Source organism: Coptis chinensis, chromosome 9 (genome assembly GCF_015680905.1).
Source record: "Coptis chinensis isolate HL-2020 chromosome 9, ASM1568090v1, whole genome shotgun sequence".
In the NCBI taxonomy this organism is placed as follows: domain Eukaryota; kingdom Viridiplantae; phylum Streptophyta; class Magnoliopsida; order Ranunculales; family Ranunculaceae; genus Coptis; species Coptis chinensis.
The window spans coordinates 21,699,685-21,718,716 of NC_141464.1; the positions used below are offsets into that span (position 1 = coordinate 21,699,685).

Sequence of the window (19,032 nt, forward strand, 5' to 3'; positions counted from 1 at the left end):
GTCTAAGTCCAAAGATATGGTCTTCGAAGTTCTCACGACTTTGTATTAATCAAGCGCCCGCGTGGACTTTGACTTTTCATCTTTTGACCGGGCTTTACAAAGGCTTTGTCTTCTTGAATCTTGGCCTTTAATCATAGAACTTCTTAGCAACCAACCCTTTGCTCCATTATCTCGCTAAAGTGGTACATATCTGCACATAATGGACTTTGAAGCCCTAAATACATAAAACACGTGTCAAGATTAACTCTTAATTATTACTCACATAATTGGTCTAAAAGTATGATTATTAAGGGGTTAAAACTACAGTTTTGGGCTCTTATCACTAGTGGCAGGATTTACCTCTGTAATATGAATATTACTAAGAAAATCAGCATCACAAGAGGCAGCAGATGACAATCCCATAAGCTCTTTGTAATATACCATGAAAGCTTCATCCACTTGTTATTTGCCTTCCCTTCTAGTTCCATGCACATCTATTATACTCCACACAAGATTTCTGGTCTGTTTTTCCTTAAAGGCATTGAAGAAAAACTCACTACACTTATCCCCAAAACATAGCCAATCTATATTTGTTTTATGGTATAATTCAGCTTCCTCCAGATTAAGTAAATGGCATAGTTTTTCCCTTATTGTAAACTCTTGTGCACTAAGAGTAAGATCTAAAGGTGTAATATTGAGCCTTTCTTGAACCTTCATCAGTTCAATTCTTGTGGTCGTTACAAGTCTTTGTGTGTCATTACAGAACGTTCATGCCCAACCCTTCAACACCCCTTTCAAGCTTTTGAGTTTCCTTGTTAACATGTACAGAGGACTCGCATGATCAGCCATAGCCCAACACTCTTACAATAGGCTCAACATGCCCAACCCTTCAACACCCCTTTCAAGCTTTTGAGTTTCCTTGTTAACATGTACGGAGGACTCGCATGATCAGCCATAGCCCAACACTCTTACAATAGGCTCAAAATCCTGTAGCCGAGTCCACACATTACAGAATCGAAATGGAGGGTGTCTTCTACCTGTTTCCATGAAGCTAAGAACCAATGGGCAATGGTCAGAGAGACCTTGAGTTAGATCTCAACCTTTGTTGTTAGAGGATTCGAGGACCAAGAGACATTTATTAGACATCTATCAATCTTGGGCCACTTCCTTATATTGTCTCCACCACTGTTCGATGTGTAAAAACATCCAGTCGCAGTATGATCAAACAATCCTGCTACATTCAAACAACTAGCAAATGGAAGGGTTTCCCTCGGGTGAATAGCTTTATCCCCAACTCTTTCATGTGAGAATAATACATTATTAAAATCTCCCATCACACACCAAGGTCTATGAATTCTTGCACTCAACAATTTTAGCTCCTCCCACAAAATGAGCCTTTCATGCCCCTTATTACTTGCATAAATAACTGTTAGAAAGAACGAGAACCCGTATTGTAGGATGTGTACCTTGCAATGAATAAACTGGGCTCCTTCCACTTCTCTCTGTACATCCAAAATGCTCTTATCCCATGTAAGCCATATTCTTCCATATACATCACTTGAGTAATTATGTAAGATTCCCCATGATGGACAAACCATTCCTGCAATAGTGGGATACTTCTCCATCCTTACCTTCGTTTCCAAAATACCCACACAACTCATCTTATTCTCCAAAATAAACTTATTCAAATTTTTAGCTTTATTACGATCATTTAACATATTCTAGCTACATACTCTAATCATCTTTTATTTATTTTTTTGTTTAGTGACCTCGTCGCTTTCCACGACCTTTGGACCTTCCCCTTCCTTGCTTCCCAAGTATAATTTGGGGTTCTGCATTCTTTTTCATCTGTGCTCTTGTTTGGATTGGGGTACTCTCAGGAACCATTCTCAACGGAACAGGGTCAGGAGTCCTTCTCAACCGAGTAGAGTTTGCCATCATATCACTAAATAGTTTTGGTTTAGCATCTGATAAGTCATCCTCTTCCAAATTAGCCAACTCCTCAAAAATATTTCTCTCAGCAGTAAACAGACCAGTTTCAAGATGTTCATTCCTGCCTTGTATTGTGCTTTGCACTCCTTCTATTGTTAGTACATCAGGATTTCTTGTTAACTCTTGGAAAGTACATTCTACTCTCCCAGGTGATACCAGTTGGATTGTATTCTGATTCTGACATTCCTCTTCTTGTGGCTGCTACTCTGAGCCTCTATTCCTCCAATAAACTCCCATCCCCATCGCCATTTTGCCTCCTGATGTCCACTGTTTGGGTCCTTATCGGATTCATACTTACAATGGCAAGAGGCAATTCCACTTCTTCAACCACTCGACGACCCCTTGTATTCACCTCCCCTTGCTGCCTAGTTACAGCACTCGCAGACTCTCCCCTGTTAGACTCTTCTCTATACACTCTAGTTGCATTTGTCTGCCCACTCTACCTTCTTGCCTACACTCTACTAACCCTCACACCACACTAAGCTGTGTCGTGCCCAAACCGATTACACTTTTCACAGGACAACGACTTCCATGGATACTCAAGGGGAATGACAATGTCTCGAGCACCAGCTTTAATCTTAATAAATTCTTTGTAGCTATGGTTAACAGGAAATTCAAAGCAAAATTGGGCAAATGAGAGCCTTTTCCTCTTTATTGTAGCCTCATCCATGAACTTTGGGGTTCCACCAATCAAACTGGCGAGATATGATAGTCCATCAAACGTCCACATCTCCTTTGGAACATCCAGCAGCTTCACCCATATCGGAATTGTAGCCCTCATTCTTATAACTGTCAACCTCCACTGACCATGGCTTAATAACGAACACTCTCCCCCTTCCAGAACCATCTGCCTATCTTCATTACTCGTAAAACTCATATAAAACATCTCCTTGTCCGTCGTGATTTCAAAGGAACCCTTCAACTTCCATCTTTTTTTGAGCACATCCTTCACTGTAAGAAAAGACAATCTTTTACCCACAAAATACCCCACCAGATGTTCATCCCATTGTTTGATACCTTGTTCAACAAGGTCCTCAGGAACTTGAGCTACTCTATCGATGATAATAGGAGTGAACTCCTTGAAAGCTACATTTCAATCTTGGCCTCCTGACCGACCAAACAAAGAGCTCCATGAACTATTTCTAGAACTCATTTGGTTTATATTATTTTCAGTTTCTATAGGATTACTAGAGGAAGCCATGAACTTTGAATAATCCTTCCTTCTCTAAACTCACTCTGTAAGCAGATGAGGAATTTACCAGAAAAAGGAATAAAACTTAAACTTGTTTTGGATAAGAGAGGGAAACTCAGAGCGCTTTAACTAAAACAGGTTATAAAAGAGCACAGGAGCACGGTAGTAACTTAACTACCATTACTACAAGTCGCCTTAAAAAAGGTCCCCATTACTAAACAGGCCTTAAAAAAGGTCCCCATCATATATAGTTATGTACAAAAGAATCTAAGGTTCACACTTTTTTCTGAATCTGATAGATTTTTTATCCAAACAGAATCATTGGATAATTCTAATAGAACTAATTTCTATGAAAAGTTGAGCAAAAAGAGTTCTTTGGCACTTAGCCCATCTGCTCTTGAGACTTGTCAACTTATTAATGAAGTAGGCCCTTATGAATTCCTCACTCATCTAGGTGACTTTACTTCAGACTACTCAGAACCTGAAGAAGGGGAAGAAGATTTCCTTTCCCAAGTTGATGAAAATTTATGCACTCAATTTGGCACTCCTAATCATATTTGATCATAGTGGCAGACTGATAGGGTTATATACTAAAAGCATTACTTTTGTATTAACTCTAATTCTTTATATTTTGAATGAGAATCATATGGGCAAATGTTATGCATATTATATATGTTATTAGTTATATGCATGTGTCTAATACTTTATGTTATAGAGGATATAGTGTGGATACACAGAAGATCATATCATCAGTACCTTATAAAGTATAAGTAATCATTCACAACCTAGATGGATTTAGACAAACCATTGGTACGGTTATAGTATAATCTAGTATTAGTCTATCTTGACTATAGGATTATATTAGTATACTTTGTGTGTATTGAACATAACCAAGTGAGGTTGTTTCTCCTTATACTGACTATATAAGAGAACAAACACCTCTATTATTATGGATGTTTGTCCTCCTAATCCGGATATAATAACGGGCACTTACATGCATTGTACATTGCTTTAAATCATCAATGAGTGAGATTCATTTGTGAATCAACAAACTCGATGGATTGGGTAATGACATTGTATGTAAGGTGTGCTGTTGATTATAGAAGGAATCCGTGTCCCGCAAGAAGTCGGGTTGATGATGTCCCCTTGAAGAGCTCAAAAAGATTGTCATGTAAACCCTACAGGTGGATTTATTTTGACATGACAATGAGGTTGAGCGGTACTACTCAAGAACAAAAGAAGTTGATTAATGTAGTTGTCAGTAACTTGATTTAATCAACGGACATTCGATATCTTAAACACGGGGAGATCAATGAGCATATAATATGGAACCTATAAATGCTGACACGTAATTTGGGATTAGGGCGGTAGTGCAACAATGGCCTTTAGTGGATTAAGTCATTTGTTGACGGACTTGGGCCGTGTGTTTTGGGCGAACATGGGAAGCCCAAGCCTGTCAGGAGGCCCAACCCTAATTTCTCCTCATGGTCCCTATTGTAGCCTATAAATAGAATAATCTCTCTCTAGCCGAAATTCACTATTTATCTGAACAGAAAAAGAGGCAAGGAAAGATAGATCCAAAATTGGATCTAGCTTTGTGAGAAAGAAGGGGATTGGTAAATCGTTGTCCACACAACGTCCAATCTATTCTAAAGGAATACAACAGAAGATCAAGTGGTTGATTGTTGAGTCGGATTCATAAAGCTTGGATTCTCAAAGTTATCAAAAATGGATCTAAAAGGTATGTTCTCTATCCAAATCGTGAGAACCCATTGATTCCGCTGCGCGTGGTTCTCGCGGTTTGTAGAAATATTGATTCTGAAAATAACGGTTCCTACAAGACATCAAGGCCCATGATAAGGACTAGAAACAGAATCAACATTATTTTGTTTAGGATTCTTATCCTTATCCTTACAGCTGGAATCAAAACAAGAAATGCGTTATCAAGAGGGACCCTTGAAGAAGACATCCTACCTTTTGCTTTTCTCAAAAGTCAAAAGTTGAATAGGATTTTAGTATTATAAGGATTCTTATCCTTTCAAGATAGAAGTAAAAGACAAGTATGCTTTGTCTTGGTGGCCCAGCCGACTGCGACTGCTTTAGCACACATAGCCACTTCCTATGCAAACTCCAAATTATATTTTGAGATCCGACTAGTATAAAAGGGATACCTCACCCTTGTTGAGGATCATCTTTCATTTTAGCTTTCAATTTTCTCTTTGTTTTGAGTGATAAGTGTGTAATCTTTTCTCCCCCCCTGTAATATAATTCCACAAATAAAAATAAAAGTTCAGTTTATATCAAGTGTTCTTGCTGCTGACTGATTTTTCCGCATTAATCAGGTGTTTTACCTGATCTCTCTTTTTCTTTGGTATATATATATATATATATATATATATATATATATATATATATATATATATATATAATTGGGCGTATCGGGCACTCAAGATTCGTGTTTTGTATTATAATGTGTACAGGGTTTGTTGTTGTTTGCAAGAATTCTTTCATGCGCTTGATTAAACCACTGTGTTTTGTATTAAAAAGTGTAGGTTGTGTTAGCCTATCGTTTATGCATATTTCGTTATCATTATAAAATGATGTTGTTTTCAATATTAGGCTATTAATTATGCTTACGTGTCTATTTTTCCATTAATGGGTAACAGACTCGTAAAAAATAGTTGGATGTATAGTTATCTCCCACAAGCAATAGGTCTTTTTCGAAATTGTTTTACTTATCCTAGTTAAATTGGGTTGCTGTAAAATAAGCCTTACTAAGGTTTTTCACTATTCAATATTTCTAAAGCATTTGCAAAGTTTCTTTCTTTCTTCATTTAATTATTGATTGTATGGTATCTATTCGTTCGCTTCTGGGCATAAAACTAAAATTCAGTCAATCTTTGATGTTTAGGAAGAGCTTGGCCAATATAATGCCTAAATGTTGTTTTCTCCTTTTCTTCTTCATGGAATAATATATAACTTATCAGTTTCTTTGTAATCACAATGACAAGAAGCGTGGATGGGTGGTTGGTAATGGAGAGTCTATTAATCTTTGGAGGGAGAATTGGTTGATGCAGAAACCAATATGTGAGTATTTTCACGAGGAAAGAAAGGAAATTACTAAATTTCAATCTAGACTCTGTGAATATATTCAAGATGATAGATGGCAGTTCTCTAATAAAATGACTTAAGTGTTACAACAGCTAGGAATTGATATATCTTCAATACCACAACCGGATAGCTCTAAAGAAGATTCAAGAATCTAGATAGCTTCCACTACAGGGCAATTTACAATGTCAGAGGCACATGAAGCAATTAGGAAAAAAGTCGCAAAACCACCATGGTGTCAATTCATCTGGAATAGCAAAGTCATTCCCATAACACAAGGAATTGCATGAAAGCTTGCACATGGGGCAGCTCTAACTGATGATCAGCTACAGCGAAGGAAGACTCATCTCGCCTCAAGATGTTGCATTTGCCTAAATCAAGTGGAATCTCTAGCTCATGTCTTATTCCATTGCTCTTTTGCTAAGAGAGTTTGGAAATATGCAAGGGAAATCTTCAACATTCATAATGAGCTGGAATCTTTTAATGATGTGCAACAACAGAGTAAGCACTACAGTTCACTGATATTGGACATGTGGAAAGCGTGCTCTTTGACAGCCATGGTAAGCCTCTGGAAGAACAGAAACAAGGTTTTGTATGATGCTAAGGAGTCAAGTTACAAGCAAGTGACATTTTCAATCAGGAGAGCAACAATAAGAGCCCGTCACAAGTCATCAAGTCACATGGAGAACTTAGTACACAATCTCAAGGTACTGAAATGCTTTAATATTCAACACAAACTTCGCAAATCCCCTAAAATCTTTGAATGTTATTGGCTCTTACCTCCTCCGGGAATTCTTAAGATTAACACTGATGGATGCTTGAGGGGAAATCCAGGAAGATCAGGATGGGGTTTGGTCCTCAAAAATTATAAGGGGGATTTTCTGGGAGCAGCAGCTGGTGGCATGGGCATAGCGACCAATTACTTGGCTGAAACAATGGCAATTGTGCAAGCCATAAAAAAAGATTTGGAAATGGGATGGAGATATATATGGGTGGAATGTGACTCCTCCTCGGTGGTTAAAGCTTTCCAGAATAATACAGTACATTGGAGATTCAAGCTTATGTGGCAAAGGATGAAGGCTGCAGCAGCATGGAACAATGTCACTCCAATATGGAGAGAGACTAACTTAGAAGTAGATAGCTGTACACGACATGGAGTTGCTCTTCTTCAAGGAGAAAGTATGTGGTGGGACTCCAGACCTCCTTTCATGAAGAATTTAGAGAACCACTATACTACTTACTTCATATTTGTCAACTAGAGTTTCTTGTACTAGGAAAGATACACACTTGTTGTTACCTTTCCTTAGCTACCATTTTTCATTTTTATTTCATTTCCATGTAACTCTTATTCTTTTATTATTAATCAATTACCTTTTAGCAAAAAAAAAAAGTGACAAGAAGCGTGGTTATACGTAAGCCAAACTCTTAAGGTATTTTCTTTATCTAAATTCTAATTTTTATCTATCCATTTGCTTCTTGACTTGCACTTCAAATTAGTCATTGTCTCAATCATAGTAGGAACATAGCCCATGCCCACATTTCCTTCGTCATTAAACTTCCTCTTTCAATGATTGAATAAATCTCTATACATATATTTTTTAAAAATAATAGACACGCGAGTTATATATAAGTTATTTGTACAGTCATATCATTATGTTTGCCTATTTTAATCTTTCTTATATGAACTAATTTTAACGAGATGTGTGTAAGAGGAATAATGAGCCCTCCATACACTAAACTATAGTTGTGTGTTTGTTGTCAATTTCTAATTTGAGTTTGGACTTCTTTGGGATACTTTGTTTTGTTTCTTTATGTTGAGCTCATATATTGGTCATGCATTTGATTTCATGCCAGTGTCCTTCATTTTTTTCTCGTTATACCTTTCCAATGCAAATGGATGTGCTTTTTTCAGTAGACATGTTTCATCAGTGATTGACTAGACTTACGAGAAAACCAAATATTTTTAATTTTCTTGAACTACGAGAATAGGTGGGTTAAGTAGTAAACAATAACGAAATATTGAAAGGACTTGGCATATAAATTGTTGAGCTAATAAACTTACTACCTTTTCATAAAATAAGTTGTTGTATAATATCAATATACATTCTTTGATCAACAATGTGTTGTGCAATTTGGGTACACGGTCGTGCATATCATTCTTTAGTTAAGCATCATAGTTGTTTATAGTTTATGAGTGATCATTTAAAAGTAAGAGCCACATTGTAGATTGATTGATCAAATAATTTGTTTCTTATCGTAGAGCTTCAATAAGTGTCTTTTTATGGTTTCATGAATTGAGTGGTTGTTTCGTAGTAGTTCTGCCGAGAAGCTAAGATTTTGTTTGGAAGGGTTGTTTATTGACTTATATTCCATTTGATCGCCCTCCAATCAAAGCAGTTTCTCTCCAATCTTTTAAGGTATTGTTTTGACAGAGTTATTCCTCCTATAGGTTGGGATTTTATCAATGTAAAACAACAAGGTTCATAGATGTTAAGAGTATTTCATGCCAATTGAGAAGGATGCAACCAATATCATAGGGTTACCAAAAAAAATAGCCAATATCATAGGCATACAACTTAAAGGAAGCAATAACGTGAAGGAAATGGCTTAAGTCAATTGCAATAACAAGCTTTGCTATAGAAAGTTGCACAAGACAAGTTAGTTGCGTTCGGTGAATTTGCAAACCGTCATAGGAAAGCATCATCGGGTGAGGATGCTAGCAAGGCGTGTCATGGTTGTGCAATTTCATTGCTTTTTCCGAATTGCAATAGTTGATTTATTATCTCTTGGCTGTCATTCTCTATGTTCAAATTTTAATGCAAGTTCTACATGGTCTCAATAATTAATAGTTACTTATGGTGTAATAACATGAAGATTGTAATACTTTTGTCATAATCCATATTTTCTTAATAACATAGGTTTATTGAATTATTGTGAATAAACCCATTACTTATGGTGGTGATTTACGTAAATAATAAATACTAAGGGATTACTTCAGAACACCTTGTAGGTGGTCTCCTCATAAGTTTAGGCAAAAGTACAGGATGCAAAGAGAGCTTTTTACATATATGTTGAAAATTATTACAGCATTAGACGACTACTTCAAAGATAGGGTGGATGGATTGGGTCGGCAAGCAACTTTTGGGTAACAGAAGGGATTAGCTGCAATTGAACAATTAGCAACTGGTTGTTCATCTGATTAAACGGATCAGTATTTTCAAATTGGAGATTCCACAGCAACTGTATCTATGAAGCGTTGGTGCGCAGCAATAATCACGGCGTTCGAGGAAGAGTACTTGAGACGACAAACTGAGGCAGACACAACTAGGATATTAGCTAAAAATGTGGAAAGGGGTTTTCCTAGAATGCTTTGATCAATCAACTGTATGCACTGGGTGTGGAAGAATTGTCCAACTGGATGGGCTAGGAAACATGTGGGGTACAAGAAGGAACAAACTTTGGTACTTGAAGCCATTGTAGATAAACATTGTTGGATCTGGCATTGCTTCTTCGGCTTATGAGGTTCGCATAATGACATTAACGTGCTTCATCGTTCTCATGTTTTTGAATCATTAGAGCAAGGTGAGGCTCCTAATGTTAATTTTAATGTGAATGGTAATCCCTACGATATGGAATATTATCTTGCTTATGGTATTTACCCAAAATGGGGCACATTTGTTCAATCCATTCATTATCCAAGAAATAAGCATGAAAAGATCTTTAGTCAACGTCAAGAAGCTGCAAGAAAAGATATTGAAAGAATGTTTGGAGTTTTGCAAGCAAGATGGCATATTCTTAAGGCTTCTGCGCGTTGTCATAGTGTTGTTGTTCTTGGGGACGTAATGAAGGCATGCATTATAATGCATAATATGATTGTTGAGAATGAACCTGAAAGTGGAGTGTGGAATTGGAAAGGTCAGAGGAATGAAAAAAATACTTGAGCTCTTTCAGGAAGATGATGGTTACCATTTTGTCAATCAGATGATTCAAGCAAGAAATAAAATCAGAAATGAAGTTACACATACTAATCTTCAAAGGGACTTAGTTGAGCATGTGTGGAATTGGACTGGTATTGAAGAAACACCAATACCAATTTATGATCCAAATTGGTCAGATGATGCAGAGGGAAAAGGATGGGCAAATAGAAATGAAAGTGAGTGAACTATGAAGTTCCAAAGTGTGATGTATTTCCTATGTAATTCCAAAAGTGAACTATAAGTTCCAAAGTGTGATGTATTTCCTATGTATTTCCAAAAGTGAACTATGAAGTTCCTATGTGTTTTATAAGTTATGTTTTAATGAACTATATTATAATGTATTTTAATTTTATTTGTAATTGTATTTCTATGAAAATAATTATATTGATTAATTAAACATAGTGCATGTTTCATTAATTATACATACATTGAAAAGAACATACATAGTGCATTAATTAAAAAATAGTGAAATTAAAATACATGGTTCATTAATTAAAAAAACAGTTAAATTAAAATACATAGTTTATTAATTAAAAAGACAGTGAAATTAAAATACATAGTGCATTAATTAAAATAAAATACTAGACATTACATAAGCTTAGTTAGAGCTAGAACCTCTAGCCCTTACCCATTCAGCACGTATTTCAGCTTGTTGTTGCTCGATTGTAAAAGCGGTATCAGGATGGAGAATACTTGTATCGGTAGCTAAAATCTTAGCTTCATATTGCATCTTTTGAAGCCGATTTTTTTCCATTTGAACTTGATTTTTTTCTTCTCTTGCCATCACAGTTCTTTGACCATGTGCAAACTCCCTTTCCCTAAGTTCTATGCACTTTTATGTTTCATTTGTATCCCTTGCAAATGTATCCTCTAAAGAAACCCTCCAACATACCAACTGATTTTTCTTTGTTCCTCTTGGACTTGGCTTTCTTCGATCCAAGAGGACGCTCAATTTCTTTAGAACCCTCCAATTCAACTCCACCAACACTTGGTGAATTAGAAATTGAATCTTCACCATCACTTTTGCGACCTTTTCCCTTTGTGGGGCGGCTTGACCTTGTCTCAAAAATGCTACTCCACTTTGGATTACCCTTGAGTATAACATAGCAATGATCAATTGAAAAACACGCTTTTTCTTGTTGTTGGTACGTCATCCTTGCCTCGGACAACTAAAAAAAAACAAGAATTAGACTAAGATAATCATAAACAAAATTTATAAATTGACAAATTGACGAAATTGTAATTACCCGGCTTTGTATTGTAGTACCACTTGCATTTCGAGCCTCCACCGCATTCACAATTGCAACAAACTTGTTCATCATTTTCGAAATATATTTCCATCTACTGCAAATTGAATTGGAAGACCTATCTCCACATGTTTGATTGACCTCATTTGTTACATGATTCCAAAATCCTTTTGCATTTTGGAAAGCACCAATAACGGAGTCTTCACTAATTTTTATCCAAGCAAGACATAGAGCTTGATCTTCGGACATGCTAAAGTGAGTCTTTGCTATTTCTTGAATGATACCACTTGCTTGAGTTGTTTGAGATGCTTGAGATTCTATTTGATTTTTTTTTTTTTTTTGAAAAACTGATTTTGAAGAAGAAGAAATCTGATTGTTGGAAGTGTGAGTTGAAATGGAACAAATGTTGTATATATACCAAAGTTTTTATTTTTGACCATTTTTTACCGTTCTGACTTTCTGACCGTTGGTGAATTAGCCGTTAGCACTCCGGACGGGATGTTTGATTCAGTCTGGAAAAAAAAGAAATATAGCTAAATGGGATGTTGGATTCCGTCTGATGAGTTTTGTAATCCAGATGAAATCCAACATCCCGTCTGAAGTTCACAACTCAGCCACAATCTCGTTTTGACTTGGGAAAATAGTCACCTTGATATTCACCTTTGCATTGGGCAAAGGATTTTGACCATTTGAAGGTGAATATTGTCACACCCCCTTGATATTCATTTGCATTGGGAATGTTCTAAATCAATGCTTTTTCACTTTGTTATGTTTTCTCATTCATCTTTCGTTATAATATTACTGAACTCGTTTAGGATGAAACTGTGTGTTTACATACACACACACACACGCACACACACACACACACACACACACACACACACATATATATATATATATATATAATAAAGCAGTTTGGTTTTTTTATGTTGTTATATTGAGAGGTCGGGGAGAAAGCAGTTTTGGGAGATCCTACGATAAACAATCGCTTTCTTTCTAAGAGCCCTACTAAAAACCACCAAATAGAGTCCTATATACTTAATGTACAAGATATTCACTTTCTTCTAACAGTCCTACTGAAAACCACCAACTAGAGTCCTATATACTTGCCAAAAACAAATAGAAGAAAACTTTACAGAGTTCGTTTGTTCGTTCGCCTATTCACCCATGCTTCTTCTCTTCACGCCAGCAAAAAAAACCCTTTTTCCCCCTTTTCTTCACGTCAAAAAAAAATAGTCACTCTCAAATAAGCCACTTCCAGGTACGATCCACTTTGTTATTGAAGCTCTTCATTCAGTGGGTATTCGGCAAGGTTTGCAAATTCTTCTTTCATTGTTGTGTGATTTCATTGTTAACTTTTCTTATACATTCTTTGCTAATAATAGATTTGTGAGGGAACTGGGCTAACTTATTACAATGATGTGTACTTGAAGGTTACATAATATTTTTTATTTTCATTTATTAAGTAGCAAAAACTTGGAAAAATTGGGTGATAATCAACATTTACCCCTAATAGTCCTACTGTTATTTTTTAATATGGTGACATGTTAAAATATAATCACTGAACTTCGTTAGTTTGTCTAATGAGATGTGGGTGACAAGTAATGAAGCTAATGCTTTTGACAATTTGCATTGTATGTTGGTAACTGACGGTTATAATTATTTTTGCCTTAGGCTTCCAACACGCTTCACTCGAATATTTAACATATAAGTTTTTATGCATGACCACTCATTTCAGTTATAAGAAAATTTTGATTCCCTTTTTGACATTGTAAAGCCAAGTAATAGGAGTGGGAATATCTGTAAGGAGAAAAGAATACTCAAATTTAAATTCTCATTGATTTCTTTCAATGCATGTTTGTTTCCTCAAAATGTAACCATAAGATGTGCTTCTAACTTTTCATGGGAGTACTATATATACAATCCATGCCTCTAATATCTCAGCTAGCATCATATTGGATTGTCTATCAAAAAGGGGAATAATGAATTTCAAAAGGTTTGAGTTCATGCTTGGAATAATGAATTTCAAAAGGCAAAGACTACTTTAGGGTCTGAAAGTTAAGGGAGGCTATGCTTGAGTGAGCATCAATGGGGATTTATTAGCTATGCTTGATTAAGGCTATGCTATAAAATTTGGACTTAACATACGATTTCTTCTATAATTTATCACTTGGATTGCAATGTTGAAGTGTTCCATTGTGTATCTCTTGTTATCCGTGTTCTAAAAAATGCTAGGTTGTAGTTGGGTAGAAAGGAAGCAATCTTTTTACACTATGCTGTTTTTGTTTCTTTTGCGAGAGGAATGATAAGTGCTTAAAAAGTACATTTTAACCCTCAATTATACCTCTTGTTTAGCTATCTTAGTGGACTAATAGTGCTTGTAAGTTATGTTTTATGATTCTACAGGTGAAAAAGAGAGTTTTGTAGAATATTAGAGAAAAAGGGATAAAACGAAGCAATTCAAAGCATTATGGATCACATGGGAACCCTGTGGACAATCATAGAGAAGGACAAGGAATTGAAGCTATGAAAGATGCAACTTGGACCTATTTTAAATCCTATTTGGAATCCCAAGGCAAAAGGATTCGTTACTTGGACCAAAGCCCGCAAAAGAGGAAAGAAGGATGGAGCAAAAGAGGAAAAATAAACTCTCTCATCTGAGACATGAGGATCGTGCGTCTAGACGCGAGGATCATGTGTCTAGACGCGATAACCGACACTGTAGCCACTTCCTTCTCAGTTTAGAGACAAAGTTAGACTCTGAAAGAAGTTGATTTGTATTAGGAAACAGATGGCGGTTTGGAATGCTTCTAGAACTCATTGTAACCCCTATAAATAGAGGACCTAAGTGCCTCATGAAACTTGCCAATTCACTTATATTCTTGTCTCCAGAACTTGAGGCAGAGAGAGATTAATAATAAAAGATTCGATTTTAACTAGTCGAGTCTTAATAAATTAGTCTTTCTAGTCTTATGTTCTTTGACTCTTCTTCTCCTCGTTCTTCGTATTCTTCCTTCTTTATGGAAGACTAATCTTCTCCTTCAAGGGACAAGATGAAGCCGGTGCTTAGGGTCTGTTTATTCCTCTGGTTCATGGTATTCGCCAATCAGGTTAGTTCTTTATGTTTTTAGTTATTAGTTCCATTACCCAGACCAGGGGATGGAAGTATAGATTAAGGTTTTTATTTATTGCAATCGAATATCATGCTAGTTTAGGGTTTTATTTATTGCAATTGAATGTTTGCTAGTGACATGCTTTTATTTATTGCAATTGAATATAATGCTAGAATAGGGTTTTATTTATTGTAATTGAATATTATACTATTATTCTCTACTTTTCTTCTAGTTGTGTAGTGTTTTAGAGTAAGGGAAGTATTCCTTGTATTTGCCTTAGATGGTGATTCATTGAATAACTGCCTAAGCTCACATAAAAGGAAAGAAGATATTAATAGCATAAACATAGGAACAACCTTAAGTAGAGTTATTCATTAACGATGTTTCATCCAAGAGGGCATCGGCACTCGCTCGATTGCCTAATTGTAGTCTACTTGTGAGAACTACCATGAAGCAATACGTCACAGATCAAAGGTATCGATGGATTCTAATCTCTTGAATTCCCTCTCCTATAAATTCTTAATAGTTTATTTAGTTTAGTTTAGCATTAGAATCTACAATGTCTACAATCATAGTTTTTAATCCCTTAAACCCCCTATCCAGTCCTGTCCTTCATATAACATACACTTAAAAGTGGAACAATATCCTACTCATCCTTTACTTATTGAGGGATAATTAGGTTTTGATACGCTTCTGTTTTGTTCAACGACCATCATCTATCTACATCATCCAAATACCATCTCAACCAACACAAAAAGGAGCGCATGTCAACGAACTTTTTCTATAATTTATCACTTGGATTGCAATGTTGAAGTGTTCCATTGTGTATCTCTTGCGATCCGTGTTCTAAAAAATGATATGTTGTAGTTGGGCAGAAGGGAAGCAATCCTTTTAGACTATATATGTTGTTTTTGTTTCTTTTGCAAGACGAACATTGCCATTATTCAATTCTTGCACTTTCTTCCTTTGCCTCTTTTATGCTTTTAGACCCTTTTGCTATGCACACTAAAGTATAGTACATGTGTGTAACTTTGGTAGAAGTTCCAGTGGATCGGAACTCTTCACATTTTAATTATACAAAAGTCGATAACTCTAATTGGAGGTACTGGTGACATGGTTGCATTTTGCACGACTCTAAACCTCCCTTAATAGTTGTTCCTGATCATAGTTGTATACCACTTTTATTTATTTGCTGCAATTTCCTTATCAATGTTTGATTATCAGCCATGGATAAGGCACCACCTACAAGTGCATTTGATGTTTCTGTTGTCGACGCACCACCTAAATCTACCAATGAACCTACTACATCTGTTCAGGTATTTGAAGTTTCTTTTTCACAGTTTGGTTATGTTTGATTCTTACATGATTTCAAACTTTTAAATTTTGTAACAAAGAAAAACTCTTTTGTTCATTTGACAAAATTCTCATTTAATTTTTTATGCGGCTTTTCATATACTTGCATCATGCAGCAAAGAGAATTGGATTATATAAATTGAGTACGTGAGCATAAACAATGGATCATTGACCATGTGCTTGCTACCCTTGCTAAGGTATGTAACCTATATACGTTCATTATATGATGTGGTTGTTTACTGCCTTCTGATGGTTATGTTTTATCAAAATGAAGGCCATCAAGTCCAATCACTGATAAGAGCCCAAAACTGTAGTTTTAACCCCTTAATAATCATACTGTTAGACCAATTATGTGAATAATAAGTAAGAGTTAATACTGATTACGTGTTTTTATGCATTTCAGGCTTCAAAGTCCATTATGTGCAGAAATGTACCACTTTAGCGAGATAAAGGAGCAAAGTCGTCAGCAGAACTTCAAAGTCAGTATCTTTGGACTCGGACCTCGAATTGGGCCTACCTTATGTCAAAACGACCGGCTCGGAAAGAGCTTTGCAATGGTCCAAGCCTTGACCCAATCAGAGGAGCAGAAGTGGACGAAAAGTCTGTGGAAGCCAACTGCAGCTGAAGAGGCCTTTTTGGACCCGAAGAATGGGTTTTGGGCCCGATTCTCCGCCCAAACCCCGGCTCCAAGCCCATGCACGATTTTTAGATCTGGATGTATAAAACAAAAGCTTCATTCTTTGTTAATGGCAGTTAGGTTAGGAAGCTAATGTTAATGGAGTTTAGGGTTAGAAAAAGATAGATCTAGATTAGTTTTTATATCTAGATCTAGTTTTGAATCTCCATTTTTATTAGTTTTCATTTTCCTTGTTTTAGATTAGTTATTTAAATCATTGAATATCATTCATTAGATAAATAAAATAGTTGTTATTCATTCAATAATATCATTGTTATTTTTTATTAGATCAATAAAGTTAATTATCTTTATTCACAATCTTAGTTTTATAAAGTTTTAAATTCAGTTTAATTTAATTATGTCTTATTGTTATTATTGTTCTTGTGTTGAGAATGGTAGTATAGAAATTTCACACCAAACACATCACTCTCACCATTGTTCCTTGTGTTGGATCAATTGAATTCTATTTAAGTCTTGAGGGTTTAAGAGTGGAACGAAATCCTTACTCATTATATTGCATGATTATGACTTGAGAGTAAGAAGAATTGATTTAAACGTAAGAACGGTAGGATTACGTATTAGTGTTCTTGTACCATTAATATTTAGGATTCTATTATTTTTACGGTTATCAAATGGCGCCGCTGCCATCTTAATCTCGTTCAAGACAAGAATTCAATTGCTTGAATCCAAGGGGCAATCCCCCATTCTCTACCCACCCACCCTTTTAATTTTTCATTCTTATTTCTTGAATTTTCGGAACTGCTCAATTTTTCAGCTTTAGGGGGCTCTGGATTCACAGAGAAAAACACTGCGGTGAAGGTATTTCTAAATTTTCGAAAATTCTGAAAGTATTCATACATAATATTTAATGTGTTGTTGATTTACTAGAATATTTTCAGATTTTTCAAAGTTGTTTTACCTTGTGAAAAAAATACGATCTTTACAGTGCTGCATTTCAGTTTTCACACCGTATGTTCTTGAAAAACAGACGAGTAAAGTTACTTAGGGAGTTCTAAAAATTCTATAATTTTTACAGGAGTATCTATCCTAATGCAGGAGTTTGTAGTAAAAATTTGATGAGTTTTTGATTTGTTTTGACCTCCTAAATAGTAGAGTGTTTCCAGTGTGTTTCTGCAGTGTTGCCTTTCACCCTAGCCGACAAGGCGGCGTCTTGGTTAACTGCCCAAACGCCAAACTCTGTGGACTCATGGGCTCAACTTGTTCAATTGTTCATGGAACAATTTTACCCACCACTGAAGACAGATGAAATGCTTCACAAGATTCATTTCTTCAGCCAGAATCCTCATGAATCCTTTTCGAGGGCCTGAATCGTTTCAATCGATCTTCTCATTGAATGCCCGCATCATAATCTTGTTGTGAAAGACACGCTTGTTCGTGCTTTCTTCAAGGGCTTTCACATTATCATAAGGAGGTTCTAGATATCATGTCTGGGGGTAGTTTTCTTAGTAAAGGAGCCTTAGAGGCTTATACATTCTTAGAAGATCAATCTAAGAGGAACAACAATTGGGGAGGTAACGATTCCTCCCGGCCCTCTCCTTCTTCTCGTGAGGTTAAACATGATCCCGAAGCTTAAAACTCTTATCGATGCCCTCACTAAAAAGGTAGATGCCATCTCGTTCAACAACAACCCACTCCAGTCATGAACATTAACTCTACTCATTGTAATGTGTTGTAGTCTTGAGCATTCCGACTTCTATTGTCCTCTTGTCTATGCACAAACACCACCACAACCATCACACTTTAACCAGTTAACTCAACATCAAGGACAAGAGAACTTAGGTGACCAGAATAGAGGTTTAGTACCCATAACCCGAACTATCAACATCAAGACATGAACGCCAACAAGCTTTAATTCCAATACAACCATCTACGACAAAGTAGTAGTGACCTTGTTGGAGAAACAAAATCAAATTATGCAACAAAACTCCAACTTGATGAAAGATCAAAGATGATCAAAACTCTAATATGATGAAACAAACGATGCAAATGATGCGTCTTTGTGCCAAAAGGTTATTGACATGTCTTCTAACCAAAATAATAACCAAACCGGTGTGTTTCCAAGTCAAGCGATTACCTAATCCTAAGTCAACAAACACCGCCGAAATAAAAAGTATTCATTAATAACGGTAATATAAACCAAAGGGGACCTCTGGTGATCACTACCACTACCCTTCGCTTCGGCTGTAGTTGATAACAAAGTGACTATGCCTAAAGATTACCCACAAACTAAAAATGATACCATACCACATACTATAATAGAAACTGAAGACCCTACAACTGTAGAAGTACCAGTTAAACCACAACCAAAAGGGAAAACATTACAAGATCCAATAATAGAAAGTGAAGACCCTACATCTGTAGAGGTTCCAATATG

General features: G+C 36.1%; 2 protein-coding genes across 2 annotated transcripts; one reads left to right on the forward strand and one right to left on the reverse strand.

Moving 5' to 3' along the window:
- Positions 1 to 2,449: 2,449 nt before the first annotated feature.
- Positions 2,450 to 2,848, reverse strand: LOC147475199 (uncharacterized). The gene has a single exon (XM_086585316.1). It carries the CDS (start codon positions 2,846 to 2,848, stop codon positions 2,450 to 2,452), a length of 399 nt encoding a protein of 132 aa, XP_086441442.1.
- A 3,980-nt stretch (positions 2,849 to 6,828) lies between these two features.
- On the forward strand, positions 6,829 to 7,530 carry LOC147475200 (uncharacterized). Its single transcript, XM_086585317.1, has one exon. It carries the CDS (start codon positions 6,829 to 6,831, stop codon positions 7,528 to 7,530), a length of 702 nt encoding a protein of 233 aa, XP_086441443.1.
- The last annotated feature ends 11,502 nt before the right edge of the window (positions 7,531 to 19,032 follow it).